This window comes from Pinus tabuliformis, chromosome 5_1, assembly GCF_031772625.1.
Source record: "Pinus tabuliformis cultivar Carrire ecotype Pingquan chromosome 5_1, CPIR1, whole genome shotgun sequence".
Taxonomy (NCBI): Eukaryota; Viridiplantae; Streptophyta; class Pinopsida; order Pinales; family Pinaceae; genus Pinus; species Pinus tabuliformis.
In genome coordinates, this window is record NC_142305.1 from 988,100,948 (window position 1) to 988,124,467 (window position 23,520).

At 37.6% G+C, this 23,520-nt stretch overlaps 1 protein-coding gene across 5 annotated transcripts in view; it reads right to left on the bottom strand.

Annotated features, from left to right (window-relative positions):
* Positions 1–23,520, bottom strand: part of LOC149168037 (phosphoinositide phosphatase SAC2-like) — a 408,861-nt gene that overhangs the window by 69,979 nt on the left and 315,362 nt on the right. For all 5 annotated transcript variants that reach the window (XM_089433313.1, XM_089433311.1, XM_089433308.1 and 2 more), the window contains one exon: positions 11,616–11,798. In XM_089433313.1, coding sequence (XP_089289439.1) covers positions 11,616–11,798 — 183 coding nt within the window. The remainder of the gene's footprint in view (positions 1–11,615; positions 11,799–23,520) is intronic.

Sequence of the window (23,520 nt, forward strand, 5' to 3'; positions counted from 1 at the left end):
TTGTATTTCTAACCCTACTCCTTGTTATTTCAACATTTTATTTCTGATTTAGGATTAGATTTACTTTCCTTGTTAATAAATGAAGAGCTTCTATCTTTCATGTGTTTAAATGTTATATGATGATTTTGAATGGACGCTACTTATTTCTGTTGTGTGTTGCGTGGATGCAGATTCTGGATTCTCACATTCCTACAGTGCAGCAAAGTGTCCCCAAGTAGAGCCAGATGTTGACCACTACGTGTCAAATTCCCTAGGCAAGTACACCCCCTTTTCTTCGCAAAAGGGATAGCGCTTGATTGACATGTTTGTGCCATTTGACAGTCATCGTCGACTTGATCATATTATGTTGTAAACCCAGTCTGCATGTGCGAATTGTAAATAATCTTAGCAGAGTTGAGTCATGTATGTAAATTGCCTAGGTGGACCTAATTTTCTAGTGATAATCTACGTTCCGGAAGGATTTTTGTCTCACCGATCCATGATCGGCAGAGTTTTCCTTCAGCCTAACCCCAAAGTCGGAATGAATTTTGTCATTAGAATCTTAGAAGAATCCTAGTGTGTTATCTACTAGATTATAGTTGTGTTGCAAAACTGGGTGGTTTATGAGGGTCTATGTCAAATCGGTTTTCCCCCTTGAGATGTAAAATTGTAAAAGTCAGGATGTAAAGTGTCTTGAGGGTTAGAAAATGTTTTAATCCCCTCATAAGTCCTAAGTCCTAGGTCCTAGGTGATTTTTCCAAAGGCTAAGTTCGAGGATCCATTTAAAAATAAATTAAAAATTAAAAATTAAAAAATTGAAAAGATAAAAAACAATAAAAAAGGAATATATATATATAAAAGATATAAAAATAAATAAATAAATAATAAAATAAATAAAAATAAAATAAAAACATAAAAATAATAAAATAATAATATTTTTGAGTAAATAAATGCAGAATTTCAATTTTTTAATGCATTAAAAATTCGACGGATGAGATTAAAAGATGTTTTGATCCTCATCGACGATCGAGATCATTTTGACATGGATCACTCGAACTAGCCGTTGGGAATTTTTCCTTTAAATAGGGTGCTAGGGGTCATTTGAGATCATTCGATCTGTGAGTCTTGTGCTAAAGAAAGCTCTCTTGTAAACTTTTTCTGGTGCAAATAAAGAAAGACTTTGGGGTTGAAATCTTGCTGGTGTTACTCTCCTGAAGTGCTGTGAGCTATTTTATTTTCTGCATAATTTTATTTTCAGCCATTAGTAATAGCTTGATGTAGAGTATTGTTGAACACAGGTATCTTGTTCACTTACTAGGGTTTGAATGGTATTAAACTCTGAAATAATGGCAGGTTTCTCCATTGTATCTGGAATCTACTATTGTTTTTTCCCTCTTTATTGATGGTTGAAGTGAGTTGTGCAGGAAACCCTTATTGAGAAGAATAGTGGCAATTGGGGAAGTTTTCGGCTGAACCAGCCAACTCCCGCAAGCATTCTCTTGCAGAGCCCAGCCAGTTTCGATCCTGGGTTTATCATTTAAGTTTGTTTTATGAATGCATGAGAGATTTCTGAAGTATTTCATAGTAAATCTGATATTCTGAAAATATTATGGAGGGTTACTGACAAATCTGGCTGTTGCAAAGTCACAAAGTTGTTAATTTTGTAGCTGATTTAGGGTTTTAGTTTTGCTTTCTGCACATATTATTTTTGTGTGTGTCTTTCCATTACAGGTTGCAGGGTTTTTCTGAAGATCTCTGAGGGTTTAATCAACTTCCTGTTATTTCTCAGTGTTTCTTTGTATTACAGGGGCATTCTTAATTTTTTTTGAAGCAGATCTGCGTGGTCACATTACTCAGCGCTGCCCATCAACCAGAGCTTCACGCTGCCTATAGGATTCGACTTTCTGTGCAGCGTTTTCTTGATCCACGCACTCTCAAATGTGCCACCCAAGCAATTCCTTGTCTGTGCAGTTTTATCTCCATGCAATATCATTTTTCCATCGTAACTCCCTAAGCTACCCACGTCCACCTCTGCCTACATCCCTTCTCCTCTCATTCCATTTCCGTTTACTCCACGCAGGTCCAGCTCTCATGTATTTTCATTGACCTGCATAAAAGCATGGCTCCATGCGTTGATTTTTTTTTTGCGCAGTCTCTACACGCTGGCCATCCCACATATACTGCGGCCTGTCTCACAAGGTTTCATTCCACAGCTCTGGCATTTTCCACACGTTTCCCCTCTCTGCATACTCATTCCATTCACCACCTCTGTCCTCACGCAGCATCGCATTTGCTTCTACGCATTCGTCCCTTGCCCTTCGCTCTAACTTTCTCCTTACCATCGTCGTCTTGCTTGTTCCCATCGCTCAGCTTCTTCAATCTGCAAGTCACATCTCCATTCTGCTGTCCTCTGCATATTTCCGCCATCGAAACTTCCGGATCCGCGTGGCTCTTGCTTCGGCCCTTCTCCATCCCGTAGCCTCTCCCCCCTTGCTCCTTGGTCGACGTTGAGCTCCATATCCGCATCGATCTTTATCTCCTCCACGCGTTTTCCATCTCCGTCGTCCCGCATACACTGAACACTCAGCAATTTTTTTTAATTTATGAACAGGGTTAGCGTAGTTAAGTTCGTATTTTGGAATACATCTGGTATAGGGTTTACATTTTGATTAAGTTAGTTTCTTTTCTTTTTTGTTAGAATTAGATTTTATTTGATTTAGGACTTATATTTCATATAATTTCATTTTTGTTATTAGTACGTGATCAGGTGTTAGTGTTGTATTTAGTTTAGATTTGAATTTTGTTTATTCAGGTTTTTAGTTTGCACATTTAGAATTTTAAATAAAAAGAGTTTAGTTTTATTTTATAAATATAAAAATCAAATAAAAAATAGAAAAAAAATAAAATAATGATAATAATAATAAAAAGGTTCTTTTAAGTTTTAGTTTTAAGCTTTAGTTTAGTTTAGTTTAGTTTAAGTTTGATTTTAAAAAGAAAACATCAAAAAATTCATAAAATTAAAAAAAAAAATAATAATAAATAAATATATAAAAAGGAGTGTTTCTATTAATTTAGTTTAGATTTTATTATTATTTAGATTTTTGATTTAAAAAGTTTCATTTAGTCTTTAATTTTATTTTATTTGAAAAATATAAAAAATATCTTTTTTTGGAAATTTTTCGCCAATTTCAGTCTTGGCTCAGGATTTGTTATGTTTGCGATATATCTTTTATGTTGAGGCTAAAATTTTGATGTGGGAAAAATATTTATCATTTCTTTATGTGGTTAAACATGCTTAAATGTTCATTTGAAGATTAACTACATGAATGTGATCTCTGGTTAGCATTACACGTGGTTGTTAAAGCACTTTATCTTTCGAAATTTTAATTGCTGGAGTATCATTAAGTCATTGAGCATTTATTGATTATCTCATATTTGGCGAAAGTTAAGCATTGATGGTAAACGATTGTTGATGAGTCCATATTTCTGCAGCATTTGATAAATAATCGTTTAATCATTTATTTCATAAGGCACTGGTTTATTAACTTAATAAAATCAATTAAGTGCTTGTTTTCCCTTGTGTCTCCCAACCCAACTGGTCCGCAGTTGGTCATCCATTATCCTGTAGGGTCTACCCCCCTTAGCCGCGGGAGACAGGCTTACACGGAGAGATCGGGGATCAGGGTGATAGCCCCCAGTCTGAGCGTTGTCGTGACAATCTGTGCGACAACAGGAAGAATACCCAAAAGCAGTCCCAGAAATTTGATTTCCTTTTCTCCTTCTTCGCACTTTTTCCTCTTATTCTTTGCACTTTTTCCTCTTCCTTGATTGAACTTGTGTAAGTGATGAGTGAGTGCTTAAATGTGGCCAAGTCCTCCTTTATATAGGCTTCTTGTCCATGTTTGTAGGTCGCCTTGTAATTGCTTTTACGCCAACTTGTTCCTTGAGTAGGTTGACTTGCTCATTGCACCATGACGAGGTCTTAGAGGGTCTTTTGACTCAACTTTGACTTAAATAAATTCTTTTTACAATATGTAACATGCCCAAGAAGGGTCTTTCATACATGATAATGACTTTCTTGACTTGTAGACTAAATGACAAGCCCTAGAAGCTCACAATGGGAGGTTGACCTATAAAATAAATTTCTTTTGAGCATGAATCTCATGCCTCAATAATAACAATAAATCTATTTTTATCCTTTCATTAAATACATAAAATCATCATTACATATGTCATTATGAACACTGAATCTAGTTACATATTTCAACAGATTGTAGGATTGAGTTGCTGAAGTGAGAGGGAGGTTGACTTGATTGGGCAGCTTGAAGGGAAGGCACAGGGTTGATTTTCTGGTGAATTCCTCGGAAAAAATTCTCCAGGTCGAGTTCCTTCAGAGGCTAATTGGGAGTAGGTTGAATTCCTTCAAATATTGATTGCTAATATGTAATATTCCTAACTAGGAAATCTCAGTAAATATCAAATACATGTACTAAGCTACAACAAATAAACTATGATGCACACAAGCTATAAATAGTAAACACCGAAAATGGGACCAAATAGTTGAGCCATTGTATTAATTTATAAAATATAAATACAGCAATGATAGAAATGGAACATGGGCCTATGACTGCAAGCTATGTTAAAAACCCAAGTGTCTGTACAATGCTCAATGTGTTGGAAAGTGCCCCTGAAGAAACTGCGCCCTGTTGTAATTGCTGGGAAATGACCCTGAGTTTCACCCCTCAAAAGTACTTAGAAAATTATGGAAAATTAACTGGAGCCTCCTCACAGGAAACCCAAAATAACCTAGAAAAATATCACAAAACCCAGTGCTAGAATGACCCCAACAAAATCTGTGCACTGCCTAGAAAATTACTATTATTACTGCTAGAATAGACCTAGGGTTTTCTACCCTCTAAACTACTCAAAGCATTTCTGTAAAATTAACCCCAAACTCCTCTCAATAAACCCACAAAAACCCATAAAGTGTTTGGGTTGAATCCACCAACTGTCGATTACCCCCAAAAAGTGTGAATTGCCCAAATCTGGCCAGAAAACGCCCCACATTATTGATACTATTGAATTATGCCCAATCCACCACGGAAATTTCTCCCAATTCCAGCTAAATTCTCCACTGAGAAATACCTTCAATCTCTAGCTCTTATCTCTCTCGGCTCCACTTCTCAAAACCCCTACGCAACACTTGGTCAATAGATTCTGTGCCCCTGCCAAAAGATAGAAAATAAACCGAGGTAATAGCCTTCAATCCAGCTCGAAAAATCGCTATCCAAACTTCGGTCTAACAATAAGGAAATTCTCTGCAAAAGCCCAAAGCCTCTAACCCACGCTTGCTCCAACAATGTGCTCCACGAAAATACCTCTATGCCCAAGAAATGCACATTGGTGAGTAAACTCCTACAATGATGTCCAATGGAAGCTCTGAATTGAGCTCCCCAAATTGCCTCACTAGGGAGACTTGAATTTCTCTGAAATGAGGGTGGAATTCTTGCTTGGAAATTCCTTGTGCTGAGCAGCACAGGTTGTCTTGGCTAAGCAATTCAAGAGAACTAGTGTTGAATTGGAAAATGACCAAATATGTCTAAATGAGAGCCTCCATGCTTTATTTATAATTGTTAGCCCCCTCCTCCTTGGTGGCCCCCACTCTCCACTAGTTCACACCCTTTCTCTTTCTCTCTCCTCCAGGAAGTGCAAATTACTCCATTGGGTTGAATTTCCTTCTCTTGTGGCCCCCATATTCCACTAGAGCTGTAATTTTCCATTTCTCTTAAGTCCCATTCGCCAAAAATGTCTCCAATGCCCAGATTACAAAATTGTGCTATGCTTAGCACCTCCCTAATAAACTCCATTAATTCCCTCAAATGAAAACTCAAAATTGGGGATATTACAGTCCTCCCCACAAAAAATTGTTTTTCCTCGTTGAGATAATGGCCCTCATATATCCACTGATACAAGATACAAACTAGGGCTTGGTGTCACCAACTGTGACCACCAATCTACCCAGAATAAGATACAATCTGACCTACTTACTCATGGTAGCCACACACAACCCTTTCAGTCAACATACCTTGAAGACATGCCCAGTCCTTTGCATCTGATCTGTAGAAACTCTAACCTACCTCTATCAATGAGCCAACTCCTTTAGGTCACTGAACACAACTCCAATCTTCCCTCTAGCTGATCATTCAACCATTAATGACTCAACACATAGGGTCTTCTTGCCAGTTGTGCACAACTTCGTTTGTGAACAACTCTAGACTACCCACTGCTGCTCCTCGGCTCATTTGTGACTTCTTCCCACTAGCTTTTCCTTAGTCCTTCTAAGGCACAACTCTTAGGGACTTTCTTCCCACTAGTGCCTTCCTGTGCTGCCCAATGAAGACACACTTAGGGCATGGAGGGCTGCCCACTGCTGTTGTAGATGTCCTTCTCTAACACGCAATCTAAGGCTAGTCGAATAGCTCCCTTTGACCTCCTTTCGTCCTTCAAAGATCAGTCACCGAGCATCCAAGTCTGCCTCTCCTAGTAGTCTAAAAATCTTTCTTTGTCCTGCACTTAGGTCTCTGAAGTCCATCCACTTGTTTCCCTCCTTACAGCCTTAGGATGACCTTCAAACTATCCTCAACGAGGACTCCCAACCATCTTGCAAAACCATCAACTTAGGAGAACATACCTCTGACTTGAAGACACCTTCCTGGTGTTGCTCAATGTCCTGTGCACACTTCAATTCTGCAACTTTTTGGGTTTGTTAGGGCAACAGACCAGCCCTCAACCAGCCCTCCAAAACACCTTGTTCTTCCCGCTTTAATGTTTGTCCCAGCTCACTGTCCTTCTAGGCATACCCGGCTACCCTTTGAGCTGCTTCAAACTAATGTTTTCCAACCAAGTAGGGCTCGACCCTACCTGTCACAAATCTGAGCAGACTCAGCCTTGTTTCTAAGGAGAATAAGCCACCATACATGCAAATATCCGACCTTTAAGCCTGCAGCTTCCTTCCAACTCCTACTCGGCCCTGCAATAGACATAAACAGACCCAAACCAGTCCCCTTTTAGCCCTCAGCCTAGTCTTCTTGAGCTGTGGCTCCTTCAGATGTCCTACACTATGAGGATTTGTCTTAGATCTTGTTGTAGATCTGATACCAAAATATAAATATACCCAAGAATAACAAGATAGAAATAACCCAAGAATAGCAAGATAGAAATAGATAGAAATGATTCTCTTTATTGATCAAAACCCTTAAGGTAGGGCAACACCATACATTCACTCCTTAAGGAAGGAGAACACTCCACAAGCCATATGCCTCTTCATACAATAATCCTTGACTATATTTCCATGTGGAGTCTCTAGTCTCTATATAGGCCTGATACATACAATACCATGGGTCATTACCATGGTTCCCTCATACCATCAACTAATACCATGGGCCCATTACATTATTATTAACTACTTGTGGTCCCTTACATGATATGGGTTAACCACCTTATTTATTACTATGGCCCATCCCATTATTACATTATTACCTTGGGTACCTCCCTTGGTACCCCATATTATCCCCCCTAGGTATATAACATTCCACCCCCCTAAGCATGTTTCGTCCCTGAAACATGGGAAGAACACAAATAATAAGATCTACTCAAAAGAGTAGTCCACTGATACCATGCACGTGCATCTAGCCATCCAAGAGAAAGGTGAACCCTCGATCTTGTTGGTGCCTCGCTCGCTTGAGATGGAAGTTGACCGTGGCAGCTCTTCTATGTTGATGTGTAGTGGGTGGATCTTCTCTCCTCGCTATCCGTCATGTGACTACTTGGTTTCCATCTTGATGGTTGTCTTGCGGGGTGATGTGGGTGATGATATGTTGAAGTTTTAACCCATGATGTCTTTTTCTTTAATTCACCCTGCTGTGGTGCCTGTTGTGGTGTTTTCTTTTCCAATATGACTTCAACCACTGAACCCTCATCAGATGTGTCAGCACCTGTTACCTTTTCGGCTTCAGCCTCTGATTGTGTTTGATTGTCGACCATCATATGCCCATCATCTGATATGTCAGTCCCTGGAACATCTTCTGCGTCAACCTCCGTGGACTCTACCTGTTTATTGATGGAAATATCCTGTAATGTAATTTTCTTCTTTTTATACCAGAGCTTCAGGAATTTCTTTTGCACATTAATATTGACCGTACCCACAGATTCCATCCAAGGGTATCCCAAAACAACATCCCTATCATCCATCTCTGAAGTATAAAAATCACCATGCAACACATACTTATCCATAGAAAGCTTCAATTCTTTATAAATTTGAACAGCCTCATCATCAACCTGTGTATTTTCAATTTGTTTTGCTGGAACTTGCAATTTTTTTACCAAATTAACATTGATAAAATTATGCTTGCAACTAGGATTTATAGAAACAATGATCTTCTCCTTCTGAATCAATCCATGAACCTGCAATAAGGATATACCAGTAGAACATAACCCCTGACGTGTCTCATTCTTTTTTCTAGCACAAGACCATTTGTCCATAAAGAGTTTTTCAAATTCTTTATCCGACAAGTCGTCCAACTGTTTGATGCCAAGTGAGTTCCACCATTTGTCAGCCTCTTCTGTCAAATTAAGTTGTACTATAGCTTTCCAACATATCCCATATTTGGACTTTATTCTTTGTATGAATTCTTCAATAGTAGGACCATTATCTTTTCCTGTAAAACATAGAGTCGCCATGAAGAGGGTTTTGAAAAAATTCACTTACTTGGAGAAAATTTGAAATTGTCACAGTTCTGTTAATATTACTCAGAATCCCTATTATGACTTGTTTTTGGAAATGGAACAACCATTCTGCATCTGCCCATGTGATAGAAATCCTGATCCAGGCACTTCTACAAAAAAGAGCTGATTTTAAATCAGCGATATCTCCCTCATCCGGACTCCGATTCGACTGATTTTTTTTTTTGAAATTGGGTAATTTTTCTCAAACAATCTAGATCTACAATTAGATTTTGCAGATCTTCCACCAGGACGTCCAGATCTGCGCCGCAAACTCGCTGCCCTGAAAAATTGTCTGCAACCCCACTGATTTTAAATCAGCGATATCTCCTTCATCCGGACTCCGATTCGACCGATTTTTTTTTGAAATCAGGTATTTTTTCACATAGAATCCAGATCTGCAATTAAAATTTACAGATCTTGCACCAAAACTTACAGATCTGATCTGCAAACTCGCCGCCCCCGAAACCTTGCAAAAAATAAAAAATAAAAAAATTTCTCCACGGTTTGCCCAAGAAAGTGCTCCGATGCCACTTGTTGTAGCTCTGATACCAATTGTTGTAGATCTGATACCAAAATATAAATATACCCAAGAATAACAAGATAGAAATAACCCAAGAATAGCAAGATATAAATAGATAGAAATGATTCTCTTTATTGATCAAAACCCTTAAGGTAGGGCAACACCATACATTCACTCCTTAAGGAAGGAGAACACTCCACAAGCCATATGCCTGTTCATACAATAATCCTTGACTATATTTCCATGTGGAGTCTCTAGCCTCTGTATAGGCCTCATACATACAATACGATGGGTCATTACCATGGTTCCCTCATACTATCAACTAATACCATTGGCCCATTACATTATTATTAACTACTTGTGGTCCCTTACATGATATGGGTTAACCACCTTATTTATTACTGTGGCCCATCCCATTATTACATTATTACCTTGGGTACCTCCCTTGGTACCCCATATTATCCCCCCTAGGTATATAACATCCTACTCGGCCCTGCAATAGACATAAACAGACCCAAACCAGTCCCCTTTTAGCCCTCAGCCTAGTCTTCTTGAGCTATGGCTCCTTCAGATGTCCTACACTATGAGGATTTGTCTTTCGGTTGGTGAGGAATGAGGCTCCTCCTCTCCTCCTTTTATACATTTCTCTAGGGAAAACGACTATCCCTTCCAAGAGGGTCCTGACTTGAACTTCTAGCCTTTTTACCCACACGAAACATTCAAAAATTAATATCTTTACTTTGACAAGGGATCTCATGGTGCTTGAAGTTTCCCCTTGCTCCTTTAAGGGTGCTCTTTCATCTCCATGTGCCAAGTCATCAAATCTCCTCATGGTTTTGGCCCCACACCTTTGGGTACAAAACCCCAAGCTTGGGTTCTTAGCCCACAAGTGACTTTATGAGGCCAATTCCTCAACAACTCTCTAGCCTAGGGTTTGAAGTACCGCCCAAGCTACAATCTCAACATGAACAGCAAGGAGGTTCAGTTGTGTGGCTATTCAGGCTTGGTTGGGCAGGAACCATGGATGACAAGAAGTCTACAATAAGTTATCTGTTCAGTCTTGGCACAGGAGCAGTTTCTTGGATCAGCAAGGAACATGTAGCTACACATTCTTCTACAGAAGGAGAATACACAGCAACAGTAAAAGAGGAGGGTGAAGAAGTTTGATCTAGAGGAGTACTTGCAAATCTGCAAGTTGATCAAAATGAGCCTGCTCTACTTTCCTGCAACAACTAGGGAGTTTTCAAGCTTGCAAAGAATCTCATATTTCATGAGTGTGTAAAAGATGTTGCCATACATAGTCATTTCATTCAACAAGTTGTAGAAGATGGAACAGTCAAGCTGAATATTGCCCAACTTAGGACTAGACTGCATACATTCTCATCAAGTCTCTTGGGCCAAATGAATTTTGTAAAATGTAGAGGCAAGGATTGCAGAGTTTATAATGGTCATTTACACTTGTTAGGCATAATAGTAAAGTCACTAGACAACTTAGTTTAACTTAAGCTGAGTGATGTATTAATGAATTTTTGCACATTAGTCCCCAAGGGCACCTCACTTGGTCAAGCATGTAACCGTGTTATGTAAAATATTTTAAGGTCAATGGTTCAATCCTTGATTAACTTGTGTCCATTTTAAGCACATGTGTGGTGCACCTAGTGGTTATAGTGGTAACAGATGGAATCAAGCCCATGTCATGTGAGTACAAGACCACCCCAATTGTCAATTCCACTAGTCAACAAAAAAAAGACTTTTCGTATATTTAAGTCATTTAGGATTTAAGCATCTAGGGTTTATGCTATTCCTTTGTTATATAGAGTTTTTTTTCTCTTTATATGTGATATCCAGGAAGTATCTCTCTTTAAAGTTATCTGGTGGTCTTAATTCCTTTGTGTGTTCAGCTTGTGTAATAATCCACAGCAAAAAGGGTTGATAGGAAAAACAGTTAGGAACTAAGACACCCAACAGAAGTAGCCAATACCAGGTCAACAGTGGATTTCTTTTCCAAATGTAGAGTGAACCTCAAGCTCTGCTTCAGGGATGCAAAATTAATAAATCAATGGAAAAGCAATGCCAAGTACTAATAAACGCATTCCTCCAGATTAATTTTTCGTCCTTCTGTCAATTAAAATCTACTGATTTGTTTCCAAACCCTAAAATTTTATATGCAATTGGAAGGCCAGTACAATAAATATCAGCATGACAATATAAATGAAAAGTCTGTTGTTACTGTTTGCATGAACTTTTGGCCATGGCCTTCATAACCATTTAAAAGAAACTGAATAATTGTCTCACATCTTCAATCAAATGGATCTAGATCATCATGATTTACCGTGAATAAGATGTTTGATTCACAGAGTCGTCTACATTTTCTAGAATGGTTCCCTCTGCTAGTAGAGATCTTTCAGTCTTTGGCAACCTTGGTTGTAAGCTTTGGCTAGTCACTGGTGTTGAAACACCAGCAGCATTTGGCATTAGCATGTTTCCATCAGAAAGAGACCTCTTGAAATATGATCTACACAAATTCAAAAGAAGAATAATAGAAGTGATCATTTAAAAGTCCACCAGAAATAATAACCAATAAGGTAGAAAAGATACAGCATATAAAACAAATGCATAGTTCCTTTCATTAGATCAGCACAGTAATTTCTATTTTACATCAACAGTGCATGCGATACTATTATACAAGGGACTAAAGCAAGATATTCATGCTGCTGTTTATATCATGGAGCTCATGCAAACAAATAAAAAATTTGAAATACTGTTATTGCATCCGTGAGGTGACTGATTTCTTAGCATTTAAAATAATCCTAAAATCATTTGGTGAATTGTTGTAGAAGACAACTATTTGGTAGATAACAATGCAAATTGCATTGAAAACAGCACTTTCTTAGCTTTTTGTGCATTTATAACGGAATAAAACTTATCTCAACTGGATGCAATCTAATAATATACAAGGAGCAAGACAGTTAGAGCAAGAGACTCAAAAACAAACCCTACTATGGACAAAAGAATCTGATCTAAGTCACATGACACGAGGACACGAGACATGGATGACACGTAAATACGAGTATTTGACACGAGACGCAGCAACCCCGGAAACAGGATACGAGGGACATGTTTATATATATATATATATATATATATATATATATATATATATTAAAAAATACTAAAATATAGTGCTTGATCCATATAGATATGAATCTTGATGATATCTATTTAGTATTTAGTATACCCTATTTACTATTTAGTAATTTACTAGTTAGTTTATTAATTTACTATATCAATAATGTTCACAGTTCAACATTCATTGTTCATGTTATAATTTTTGTTATCAACTTCAAACAGGTTTGATCATGTTCAAACTTCACATAAATTTATGAACTATAAATTTATGTGTTCAAACTTCATTGTTGACTAGAGCATTAATCAAGCTTTCCCTCCCTTTAGACCTCGAAGGTGTAGTGAGCAATGAGAACGTGACGAAGAGCTCGAATTTTTATTTCAACACACAATCTATACGTGGTCACTCGTGTATAATTAAATTAAGTTCCATAGGCTATAACACAACTTACAAGAAATTTAAGTGCTCCAAACTCTCAGCAAAGCATGCGAACGCTCGTCTCCTACATCTCCAGGTCTAGGTCGATGTGAAGATATCAGCATTACGCTCAAATCTGATGGAATTCCTCACACTGCACAACAAATTGGATTCCAGCGACGAGCAAACTCAACTTCGGTGGCGAACAATGACAAAAAAAACCCAAAAATAAACTATGTTGCAGGTTTTAAATGTCACTTTTCATGGGACACGTGTCCTAAGAACCAAAAACGTTAGGGCACGTTTTCGACACGTCCAAAACACATGTCTTGATTGGAGGACATGAAGAAAAACGTTTTCGACACGTTTTATGGCAGTTTTCATGTCCAACACGTAAAATACGGGACACAAGACCCTAAGGGACGTGTCCTGTGACTTACAATCTGATCAGTTTCTCGTGTGATGAGAATTTAACAGAAAGCTTGTAGACACTATTTTATTTGACTATAAGGCCATAAATATGCTTTTCTCTTGGTTTGGTTGCCAGATTTATTAACACCCCAAATATGGTTCATTATAAGTTAGAACAGTACCAAGAGGATACCTGGGAATTTTAAAGGCAACATAAATTGTGGAATTGAACTCACCTAATCTACTGATCCTTAGTTAACTTGCTACACTGACACAAATTTGGTGAGATGTGTGAATGAAAAGAAATCCACCCCTAGCCATACATCCAGTCTTCTGTTCAGAAACAGTTTCACACATAAGCATGAAGCAGCCCACAGTTTTAGTGTCCTCCACAAAAGACAAATAGTAGTTGGAGCAACATGTGAGATTGCTTGGCTAAGTAGGCTTCTTGGATAAACAGGTGAAACAGGAATAAGAAACACAACATTTATGTGACAATTAGTATCACTAAGATCTCAAAAACTCCAATGTTTCATACTGACACTGAACACATAGACTCTCATAATCACCTTGTAAAAACTTTCAGGAAAATAACAAGGTTAAACTAGTGTACTCCTGTACAGCAGTACAACTTGTAGACACTTTTACCAAGCTGCTCAAAAGGAAATATTAGAAAATATTAGAAATCTGTTGTATGTAAAGGCTAATCAAATGATCATTACGGGGGATGTTTGTACTTAATGACTATTTCCTATTTTCTAGGTGTCATAGGTGTCATAGGTGTCTACACTCTAGATGTTAAGAATATATAACATAAATGTAATGTTCTGTTGCATTAGGGACCTACCTAATTAAATCTTAGTTATGCGGTGAGATGGTCATTAGAAGTCAGGACAATCACTAGGCTACCCAGTCTTTATATCCTACTGAGAGGGTCCTGTTGTCGCACGGATTGGCACGACAACGCTCAGACCGGGGGCTGTCACTCTTATCCCCGATCCCTCCGTTCAAGCCTGTCTCCCGCGGCTAAGGGGGGTAGTCCCTGCGAAATGATGAGACCAACTGTCGACCAGCTGGTTGGGAGACACGAGACACGATCAAGATAAGCACTAAAATGATTTGATTAATTGAGCAGACCAGTGCCTTAAGAGATTGTTGTTAAAACGATTACTTGTTAAATGATATAGAAACATAAACCGTGAACAGCAATCATTTGTCATCAAAAGGTATCAGCTAAATCACAATGCTCTTAGAATGACCAAAACGATATCTAGCAACTGAGAATTTTGAAAAAGATGAATGCTTTAAACCACCACGAATCATAAACCATTAACCAGATATCATTTTCGCATCTCGACTTGAAAATTTTTCAGATCTCAGCATGAAAGATGATAATTCCGAAAATGACTGGATCTGGCAAACAAGAGAATTTTCCACAAAGATTTTTTTATATTTTTTCGATTTTTTTTTTTTTTTAAATAAAATCTAAAAATAAAAAAAATCTAAAAGCTAATCTAAAACTAAACTATAAACAAAACTTTAAACTAAATCAAATTTAAAATGAATCCCTTTTTATTTTTTTAATATTTTTTATGAAAATGAATTTTTTTTTTTTTTTTAAATCTAACATTTAAAAATCTACGTTAATTAAAAACTAAAGTTATAAAATCAAAAATCTGAAACATAAAACTAAATCTAAACATTAACAAAAATATAAACCTAAGCCTAAGAACTATATAAAATCCCTTTTTTTTTTATTTTCATAAAATAAAAGTCTATAAAAAAAAAAAACAAAACAATTAAAATCTAAAAATTAAACCAAAGTCTAACTAAACTAAAAATTTAATTAAAATCTAGATTGCATTTTACGCTAACGCTTTCCTATATACATATACATCAAAGAAAAAAAAAAGGGAAATACGATTTAACAAAAAAACGAAACGATAATGAGAATGCCGCCTTAATACTTACCCTCTGCGTTAAAACGAAGATCCCGACCCGTCGCAGAATAAGAAGTCGAGAGCACAGGTTGACGGAGGAGGGCAGAAGAAAAACGCATCAGTTTTACCTGTCGGCGGCCACAGAGAATTCAAAATCGGTTTTTGCAGGGTTTGCAGGTGATGGCGGCAGTGTGTGAATAGATCCGATGATGATACATGCTGATACGTGACCCCAGCCAAAGCAATATGCGTATTCGGAACAAAAATAACGTTGAACGTCTTACGCAATTTCGATTTACCTGCTCCGTCGGCTGAAACGAGATCTATGTGGAGGTAATACCTGACAGAAACCGTGAGAGCATATGATAAATAGAAAAACTGTGACAAATCGGACGCAGCCCTCCCTACGATTTCAGATTTCTTGGCGTCAAATCCGTAACTTCGTGGTTTCTGAGCACTTTGGAGCAAAAATAGCATTCCTCTGCGGATTATTAACTGGACCGAAAGCGCTGGACGATGAAACTCTATCCACAGGAGCGCTATCACCTGACAAAATTTCACGCCACTATTCGAAAGCAAACGGCGGCAAGGAGTACGCGTTGGATGAATGCATATAACCAGTAAAATTTTTGATGCCGCACAGATCAACGGCATCCATGCAGATGGTCATCGACAATTTGAATTGGGTGTATTCACGCCCGCCGGTAGACTGGAAAACGACGCAGAATGGAGAGTAAAAAAAAAATAAAAAAAGGGGTTCAACGCAGACGCAAGGAAACACGGGTTGAAGATTTTTCATGTGATGGAGTTGAGTCTGAGAGATCGTTCATAAAAATGGTATGCCAGTATGCAAAAAAGAACTTTCGGTTTCTGCTTATCGTTTGTTCTTCCTTTGACAGATTCGTGCGAGGCTGAATAATCGTGGGATAGAAAGCGTGGGTTTTGAATGGCCGATGGAGGCTGTGAGAGGAAACGTTTTGCTATACGTAGGTATGTGGAGAAAACGGCAGCGTGAAGGAGCGTTGAATGCTGTGCGAGATGGCCATGCAAATCTGCTTTCAAAAAGAGATGAAATGGTCCCTGTAACAAATTTACACACTGAGAAATAACCAAAGAATTGATTAAACCCTTGAAAGTCTCAAAGAACACCATGCAACCTGTAACTGCAATGAGAAAACAAAAACCAAGAATAATGAAAATCTGTATAAAACAGAAATTTAAAACCCTAATAAAAAAATGCGAAAAGCAGAAATTTAAAACCCTAGATCAAAAATTTGAAACCCTGAAACAACTGATTAATGTACAGATTTGGCCCCTTAACAGCCAGATTCAACGTTAAACACGGAAATATTTTTAAAGAAACAGAAATTTCAGATTGTCACTGTGAAGAACTTCAGAAAATCTCTCATGCAAACTTAGAAAAATAAACCGAATGATAGACCCAGGATCTAATCCAACTGGGCTCAACAAAAAATGCTTGCGGAGTTGGCTGGTTCAGCCGAGAACTTCCCCGAACGCCCACAAAATTCCTTCATAAAATGCTTTCTGCACAGCTCAAAACAACCGTCAATAAAGAGGGCAAAAATGCTGCTAGATCTCAGGAAGTAATGGAGATACCTGCCATTACTTCAGAAACCCTAACAGCACCCAAACCCTAGCAAGTGAACAAGATACCTATGCTCACAATACTCTACAAAAAGCTATTATTAATGGCTGAAAACAACATATACAGAAAATTAAACAATCTCACAGCATTTCAAGAGAGTAACACCAGCAAGATATGGACCCCAAAGTCTTCTTTTATTAACCAGAAACAGATTTACAAGAGAGCTTCTTCAGTCTCAGACTCACAGGTCGAATGATCTGAAATGACCACCTAAGACCCTATATAAAGGAAATGATCCCAACGGCTAGTTCGAATAATCCATGTAGAAATGATCTCGACCGCTGATGAGGATCAAGACATCTCTTGATCTCATTCGTCGATTTATTCACTTAAAATATTATTATTTTATTTTATTTTTTAAAATTTTTAAAATTTTTAAAACTTTTTATTATTTTATATTTATTTCATTTTTAAAATTTTTAAATTTGTAAATTTTTTATTATTTTTTATTAAATTTTTAAATTTTTTTATTATTTATTATTTTATTTTTTATTTTTTTTATTTTTTTATTTTTAAATTTCTTAATTTTTATTTATTTTATTATTTTATTTCATTTTTTAAATGGATCATCGAACTAAGCCTTTGGAAACATCACCTAGGACCTACGACTTAGGACTCACGAGGGGATTTAAAACATTTTCAACCCTCAAGACACATTTCATGATGACTTTTTACAATTTACATCTCAAGGGGACAAACCCACTTAATACAGACCCTCACAAAACACCCAGTTCTGCGACACAACTATAATCTAGCAGATTAACACACTAGGATTCTCCTAAAGTTCTAATGACAAAATCCATCCCGGCTTTGGGGTCAGGTTTGAAGGAAAACTCTGCCGATCCATGGATCGGTGAGACGAAAAACCTTCCGGGACGTAGATTACCACTAGAAAATTAGGTCCACCTAGGCAATACACACACACGACTCATGTCTGCTAAGATTATTTACAATTCATACATGCAGACTGGGTTTACAATCAAAATGATCAAGCTGCTGATGACTGTAGGATGGCATGGAAACGCTGATCAGGTGCTGCCCCTTTTTGCAAAGAAAAGGGGGGTGTACTGCATGGGTAGTTGACCGGTAGTGGTCAACAGGTCCAAAGAAAACCTTGCCTCATAAACCTCTGGAAAATAACTGGATTAGTTAACTGCTTCTTAACTTGCACCTTAACAGAAACTTGATCAAACAAAATATTAACTACCCTAAACTTTGGGACAAAGCCAAAGCCACTTCAGAATATCTATGATGAAGTCCCAGTCTATTCTGTTAACTTCATTTAACAAAGTTAATTTAAAAATCAAGGCATTATGCTAAGTCTCTCTGGCCTACTCATTAGCTTCTTATGCTAACACAATTTTATCATGAATAAATCTACATTTGGCAAAGCCAATCTATTCTAGACACAAAACCTGCAGAATCACAAGTTCAACTCTTCTGGCCAAAACGTTATCAATAACTCCCTGTGCTTCATCAAGATAAGTTATTGTTATTCAACCACATTGGAAATCTTTATTAGAAGCTTGAGGAATCAGTTTAATAAGAACCATGTTAATTTTCTCCCACAGAGACCCTGACTAATAGACCTTGCTTTGCAATATAAAAAGATCTTCTCCAAAAAGATATCTTTCATTGACATCTAACATCACTTTGTAGAATTCAGTAATCTACCCTCACCTAGATATTTAACATTCTTCAGGTCCCAAATTGCAGCCTTTGTCTATACAATGGGAAAGGATTTTGTCTACATAATCAAGCAATGTTCCACCAAGACTCCGGTGCGGGGAGACGCACAGGGGGGACGTGCGGGAGTACCCTCAAATTTTAGGGAAATTTCGGGGGTGCGGGGAGTCGTCGAGGTGTGTATATATATATATATATATATATATATATATTATAGTTCAAGTTCATATTCATTGTTCATTGTTCAATAATGAAAGCATAAAAATATTAAATAGACAATTGAAATTTGAATCATTGATCCATCCTCATCATTCATTTTGATACATACATCATTCATATGACATACTCAAGTGACAAGTCTCATTATTGAATTAATTATTATTCATACATACCATGAGATTCAAAAAAACAAAAATAAAAATCAATAATAAAATATTCAAATACATTGATCGATATCATTCATCATTCAATGGTTCATCATTCTACAATCTACATTGATTTAAAAATTAAATTCATCATCCATCATTCTAGAATCTAAATTGAAAGCAAAACATACTAGTATATTTTCAAAGTTTGAACACTAAATCTATATAACTCAAAGTTTCAAAGTTCAAACTCAAAAATAGTTAAGAGTGAAATGGAAATGACTTTGGGTTGAAATGAAATGAGCTTTTAAATTTAAGGTTTAGGCTTTTAAGTTTTAGTTATTTAGTTTTAATTTTAATTTTTTTCTTTTAGACTTTTAAGTTTTAGTTATTTAGTTTAAAAAAAATAAAATTTAATGGTTTTGAGTTTTGAATTTTTGATTTTGAATTTTGAATTTTTAAGTCTTATTAGACAAATTTAAAGGGGGACGCCCAGGCGCATCCTTTTTGGGGAGTCTAAACTCCCATACTGAAGGGGGACGCCCAGAAGCACCCTTTTTGGGGAGTCTTGGGGAGTCTAGACTCCCACACTGGGGAAACGCACCCCCTTGCGTCTCCCCAAGACTCCCCAAAAAGGGTGCGTGGGGAAACGCACCCCCAAGAGACTCCCCGTCCCGGGTGCGTGGTGTGCGAGGGGTGCGCGCACCCGACCCTGGGGGACACGTCCCCGTGGAACACTGTAATCAAGGAGACAGTCTACAACAGAAAGACAATTTAGTCCTACAACCTACAATTCGTTCAAAATAAGAGAAGGCAGGTTTCGGTGCTTGGTGCTGGACAGTACAAGAAGGTCTCATAGGAAATCTTTGAAAAGGGATTTCAGTTGTTCATGCTAAGCAACTCAAGCAAGGATCTACAATAAAATCACATCAACTCGAAGATCACCCAGAGGAAGCATCAATGCATCTTCAACGTGATCAAGGTGAAGATTTTATCTTCACATGTCAAGTATTTTTATTAATCAATTTGGTAAAATGACTTCATGATTGCAAGGAGATCTATAGGTTGGATGGGTCATCAAAGGTCCTTGCATGAAATAAGGAGGATTGTCATAATCCTCATAGATAAGAGAAGTCAGTGAACATATCAAAGAAAAAGGTCTCCTTTGAATTCATGGGAGGGAACTCTTAAGGTCCTCTCATCCCTATGTAGCAAAAAAGGAGACATAAAAGAGATATATGAAATGCTAGAAGATATACTCTCTGAAATGCAGTGAAGAAGGTCATATCACTTAGACCTGATTGAAGGTATCAAATAATGAAGGAATGTCTTCATCAGAAGAACAATTGGGAGATCTGGGAGAGATGATAAGAAGATAATCATCATTGTTCTGAAATGCACTAACTGATAAGCAAGGTAACAAATGACAAGAAAGTTACCTCATTCAACAACTTGTGGTCTCTATGTTAGATAGAAAAAGACAAGTTGAGGGCAAAAGTGTTGAAGGTTAAAGGACTCAAACATGTGCAGAAAGGAAAGGGAAGTTTGGTCCTCAAACAAGACAGAATAGTATAGCTAAGATTCAATGCTATGGAAAGATTATGGAAAGAAGCTCATATCACCGAAAAGATGGAGGAAGCTGAAGAAAAGGGCCAAGGAAAGAGGGAGTAACAGATCTCTACTATGATCGAGATGGTATCCCTCACAAAAGGGTCCTATCATAAGCTCCTAAATCTTTTTTTATAGATATGACCATGATAATAAGATGCATCGTGAAAGCATTAGAAACAATAGTTTGAGACATCACCATGGGAATCATGAAGGACAAAATCCATGGGAAACAAACATGAAGGATATAGCTCTTGGGAACCTCATTGGATATTGAAGGAAAGGAAGAACTCATCCAGGACAAGGCTCATCATACATCAAGTCAAACAGGAAACATCTGCCAGATGGGGATATGCAAGATCCTCAAGATTCTCTAATGGAATCCTCATCGGAGGGATCACTAATTTAGAGAAGAAGCAAGTGTTTCATCAGGAACTCCAACTTGTGGAATTCATGGATGATGGTATGATGACATGAGAAATGAAGCAGATCAAGGGATTGAAGATCTTTTCAATCAAGGAAGCTGCTGGAAGAAGCCTAGATGACCTAAAGGTAAAATGAGATATCTATGCTTGTGTTTAATATTATAATGTCATATCATATGATTGCAAGTAACATGGATCACTCCTTCTATCTTGAGAAGCATGATCAAGAGAAAAAGGATCTCCTCCTCTAAAATGATGTAGGAAGGCATAAGTCACACTAGATGAAATCAACATAATATGTCCTCATATGAAGTATGAGGTGGTTGACAACAATTAAGAAACTCTGATTGAAAGCTCCTGTGAATGGAATGTGTGAGGAAGGAAGAGATCGTGAGATATGCAACCACAATGAAGGCAATCAACATCCAAAAGACCAAGAAGATTTGACTAGGAAATCTCCATGAAAGATATGAAGACTTTGATGAAAGTTTGAAAAGATGAAGACCCTTGACAATAGATATCTTCAGGAGATGTGTCAACATGTATTCAGGATGTTGATACCTATAGGAAGATGTCATGATGAAGAGCCATCTCGAAAGGTACAATTTGATTTAATGTTATGTTTTGGTTTCTTGAGTAATATATCTATGAGTTCATGCAGTGCTACTGGAACAAGAGTTGTAAGTACAAGTACAACTGGCATTCATATGGACGATGGAAATTCCTGAAAGAAACATCATGAGGAAGAAGTATCCATATGATGAGGGTTCCAGATATGTATCAAGAAGGCCACTTTCCATGAAGAAAGGAATGACATGACGAACCAAGAAGGAATGTGATGGATGGCTAATGCCCTACAAGGAAGACGCTCAATTGAATTTCATGACATCAAGGAAAGAAGTTGATCAAGCAGCTAAAGGACCCACGAAGAAGAAGTTGCTGATGAAAAAGGAGAGTCCCTTGTTAAGAGGAAGCTCTGACAGGTCCCTAAACAAGAGGGAGCTTGGATTGGATCACCCCTAATTAAGAAGGAGTGACAGTTGTGTTTTTCTACTTCATGTGTCATGCACTAGACCAGGAATAACATCCGTAAGCCTTAGTGAAGGCCATGAAGAGAAATGTAGACACATGATTGATGTATCCTCACTTGGGAAGAAAGAATGGAGGATAAGAGTAGGCAAGATGGCTGATATTCTTTGAGGGTTGGGAACCCAAGATAAGAATAGTCCTAGAAGGTCATCCTCAGTGAACACCCAAGTGGGTATGTACCTTGAGAGACAATGACGAAGGTGTCTATAATCATTGGTCTCGCCAGCATTGTAGCTCAAGATCTCGTGGAGAGATGGAGTTGTTAGTCAAGGCCTTGCACTGTGACAATGCTGGTTGATATGATGCTATACAGATGCGATTATTAATCTGATTCTTCTTATAAGAAATTCTTCAGATTGAGAATGACCAAGTACTATTATAAATACCTCCCTAGTTAAGAGGGAATGTTGAAGAAAGTGTAACTAGGTTCGGTCTTCATAATCACATGATCTTTGTAAATGATGAAATGAAAGAAATAAAATAATTTGTGTATGCCTTGCTGCATGGGTTTCATGAGCAAGAGGTTTATTTGGTAGTGGCTCCCATTGAGAGCTTTAGGATTTATTAATAAGTTAAAGAGTCAATGTCATGTCTGAAGAAGCTCTTCTTGAGCCTATGTGTAACATGTAAAAGTCTATAGAAATGTCTAACATCCCTCCAAAGACAAGCACAATCCCTCTTGAAGAAGTCGGCCAACAAATCAAAATAAAGAGAAGTCATGTCGGCTCATATAAGGAGACACATCGGTTCACTTTGTCATGTCGGCTTAATATGTGGGTCAAACCACTATAAATAGGCACGTAAGATCATCATTACAGGAATACAATTTCGGACATCTCTGCAACTTCAGATGAGTATAGATCTCAGAAATCTCTGTAACTTATGGATGGGTACAATAGGACACAACCTCGGATGCCTCTGTAATTTCATGGGTAATTACAATGAAATAATTACAGTCTCAACCTCCTCGGTGGTGACAATCTTAGCATGTCTATGATGATGATCTCAATGCAAGGAAAGAACATAGTCACTGTCTCGGCATCATTGTGATCCCACAGTAATACACTCTCGACATACTAGACTCAGACATGATCTCGGCATAATGGCAACCATGGTATCAATTATAATCTTAATGAAGACAAGGTCATGATCAAGATCACGATGCATTGATGAAGACATGAAATCAAGATCATGATGAATATCTTGACGAAGAAAAGGTCAGTATAGAGACCTCGTTGACATGATCTCAGTGAGAGTACAACAATGATCTAGGAGAAGGTACAACAATGATGCAACTGTCATACAATAATGATTACCTCGGTGAAGCAGCAGTGATGAAGATGAACTTAGCAGTGACAAAGAAGAGGATTGGTGTCTTCGTCTGGGAGTGGCCTAATAGGTCAAGGGTCATGGTCTTGGTATTCGTCAGTTGGAATCTCTATAAGAAGAATTTTGTGCAGGCTTTCCTCTCAAAGAGTGAGAGGTTTTGGCCCTGGCAAAAAG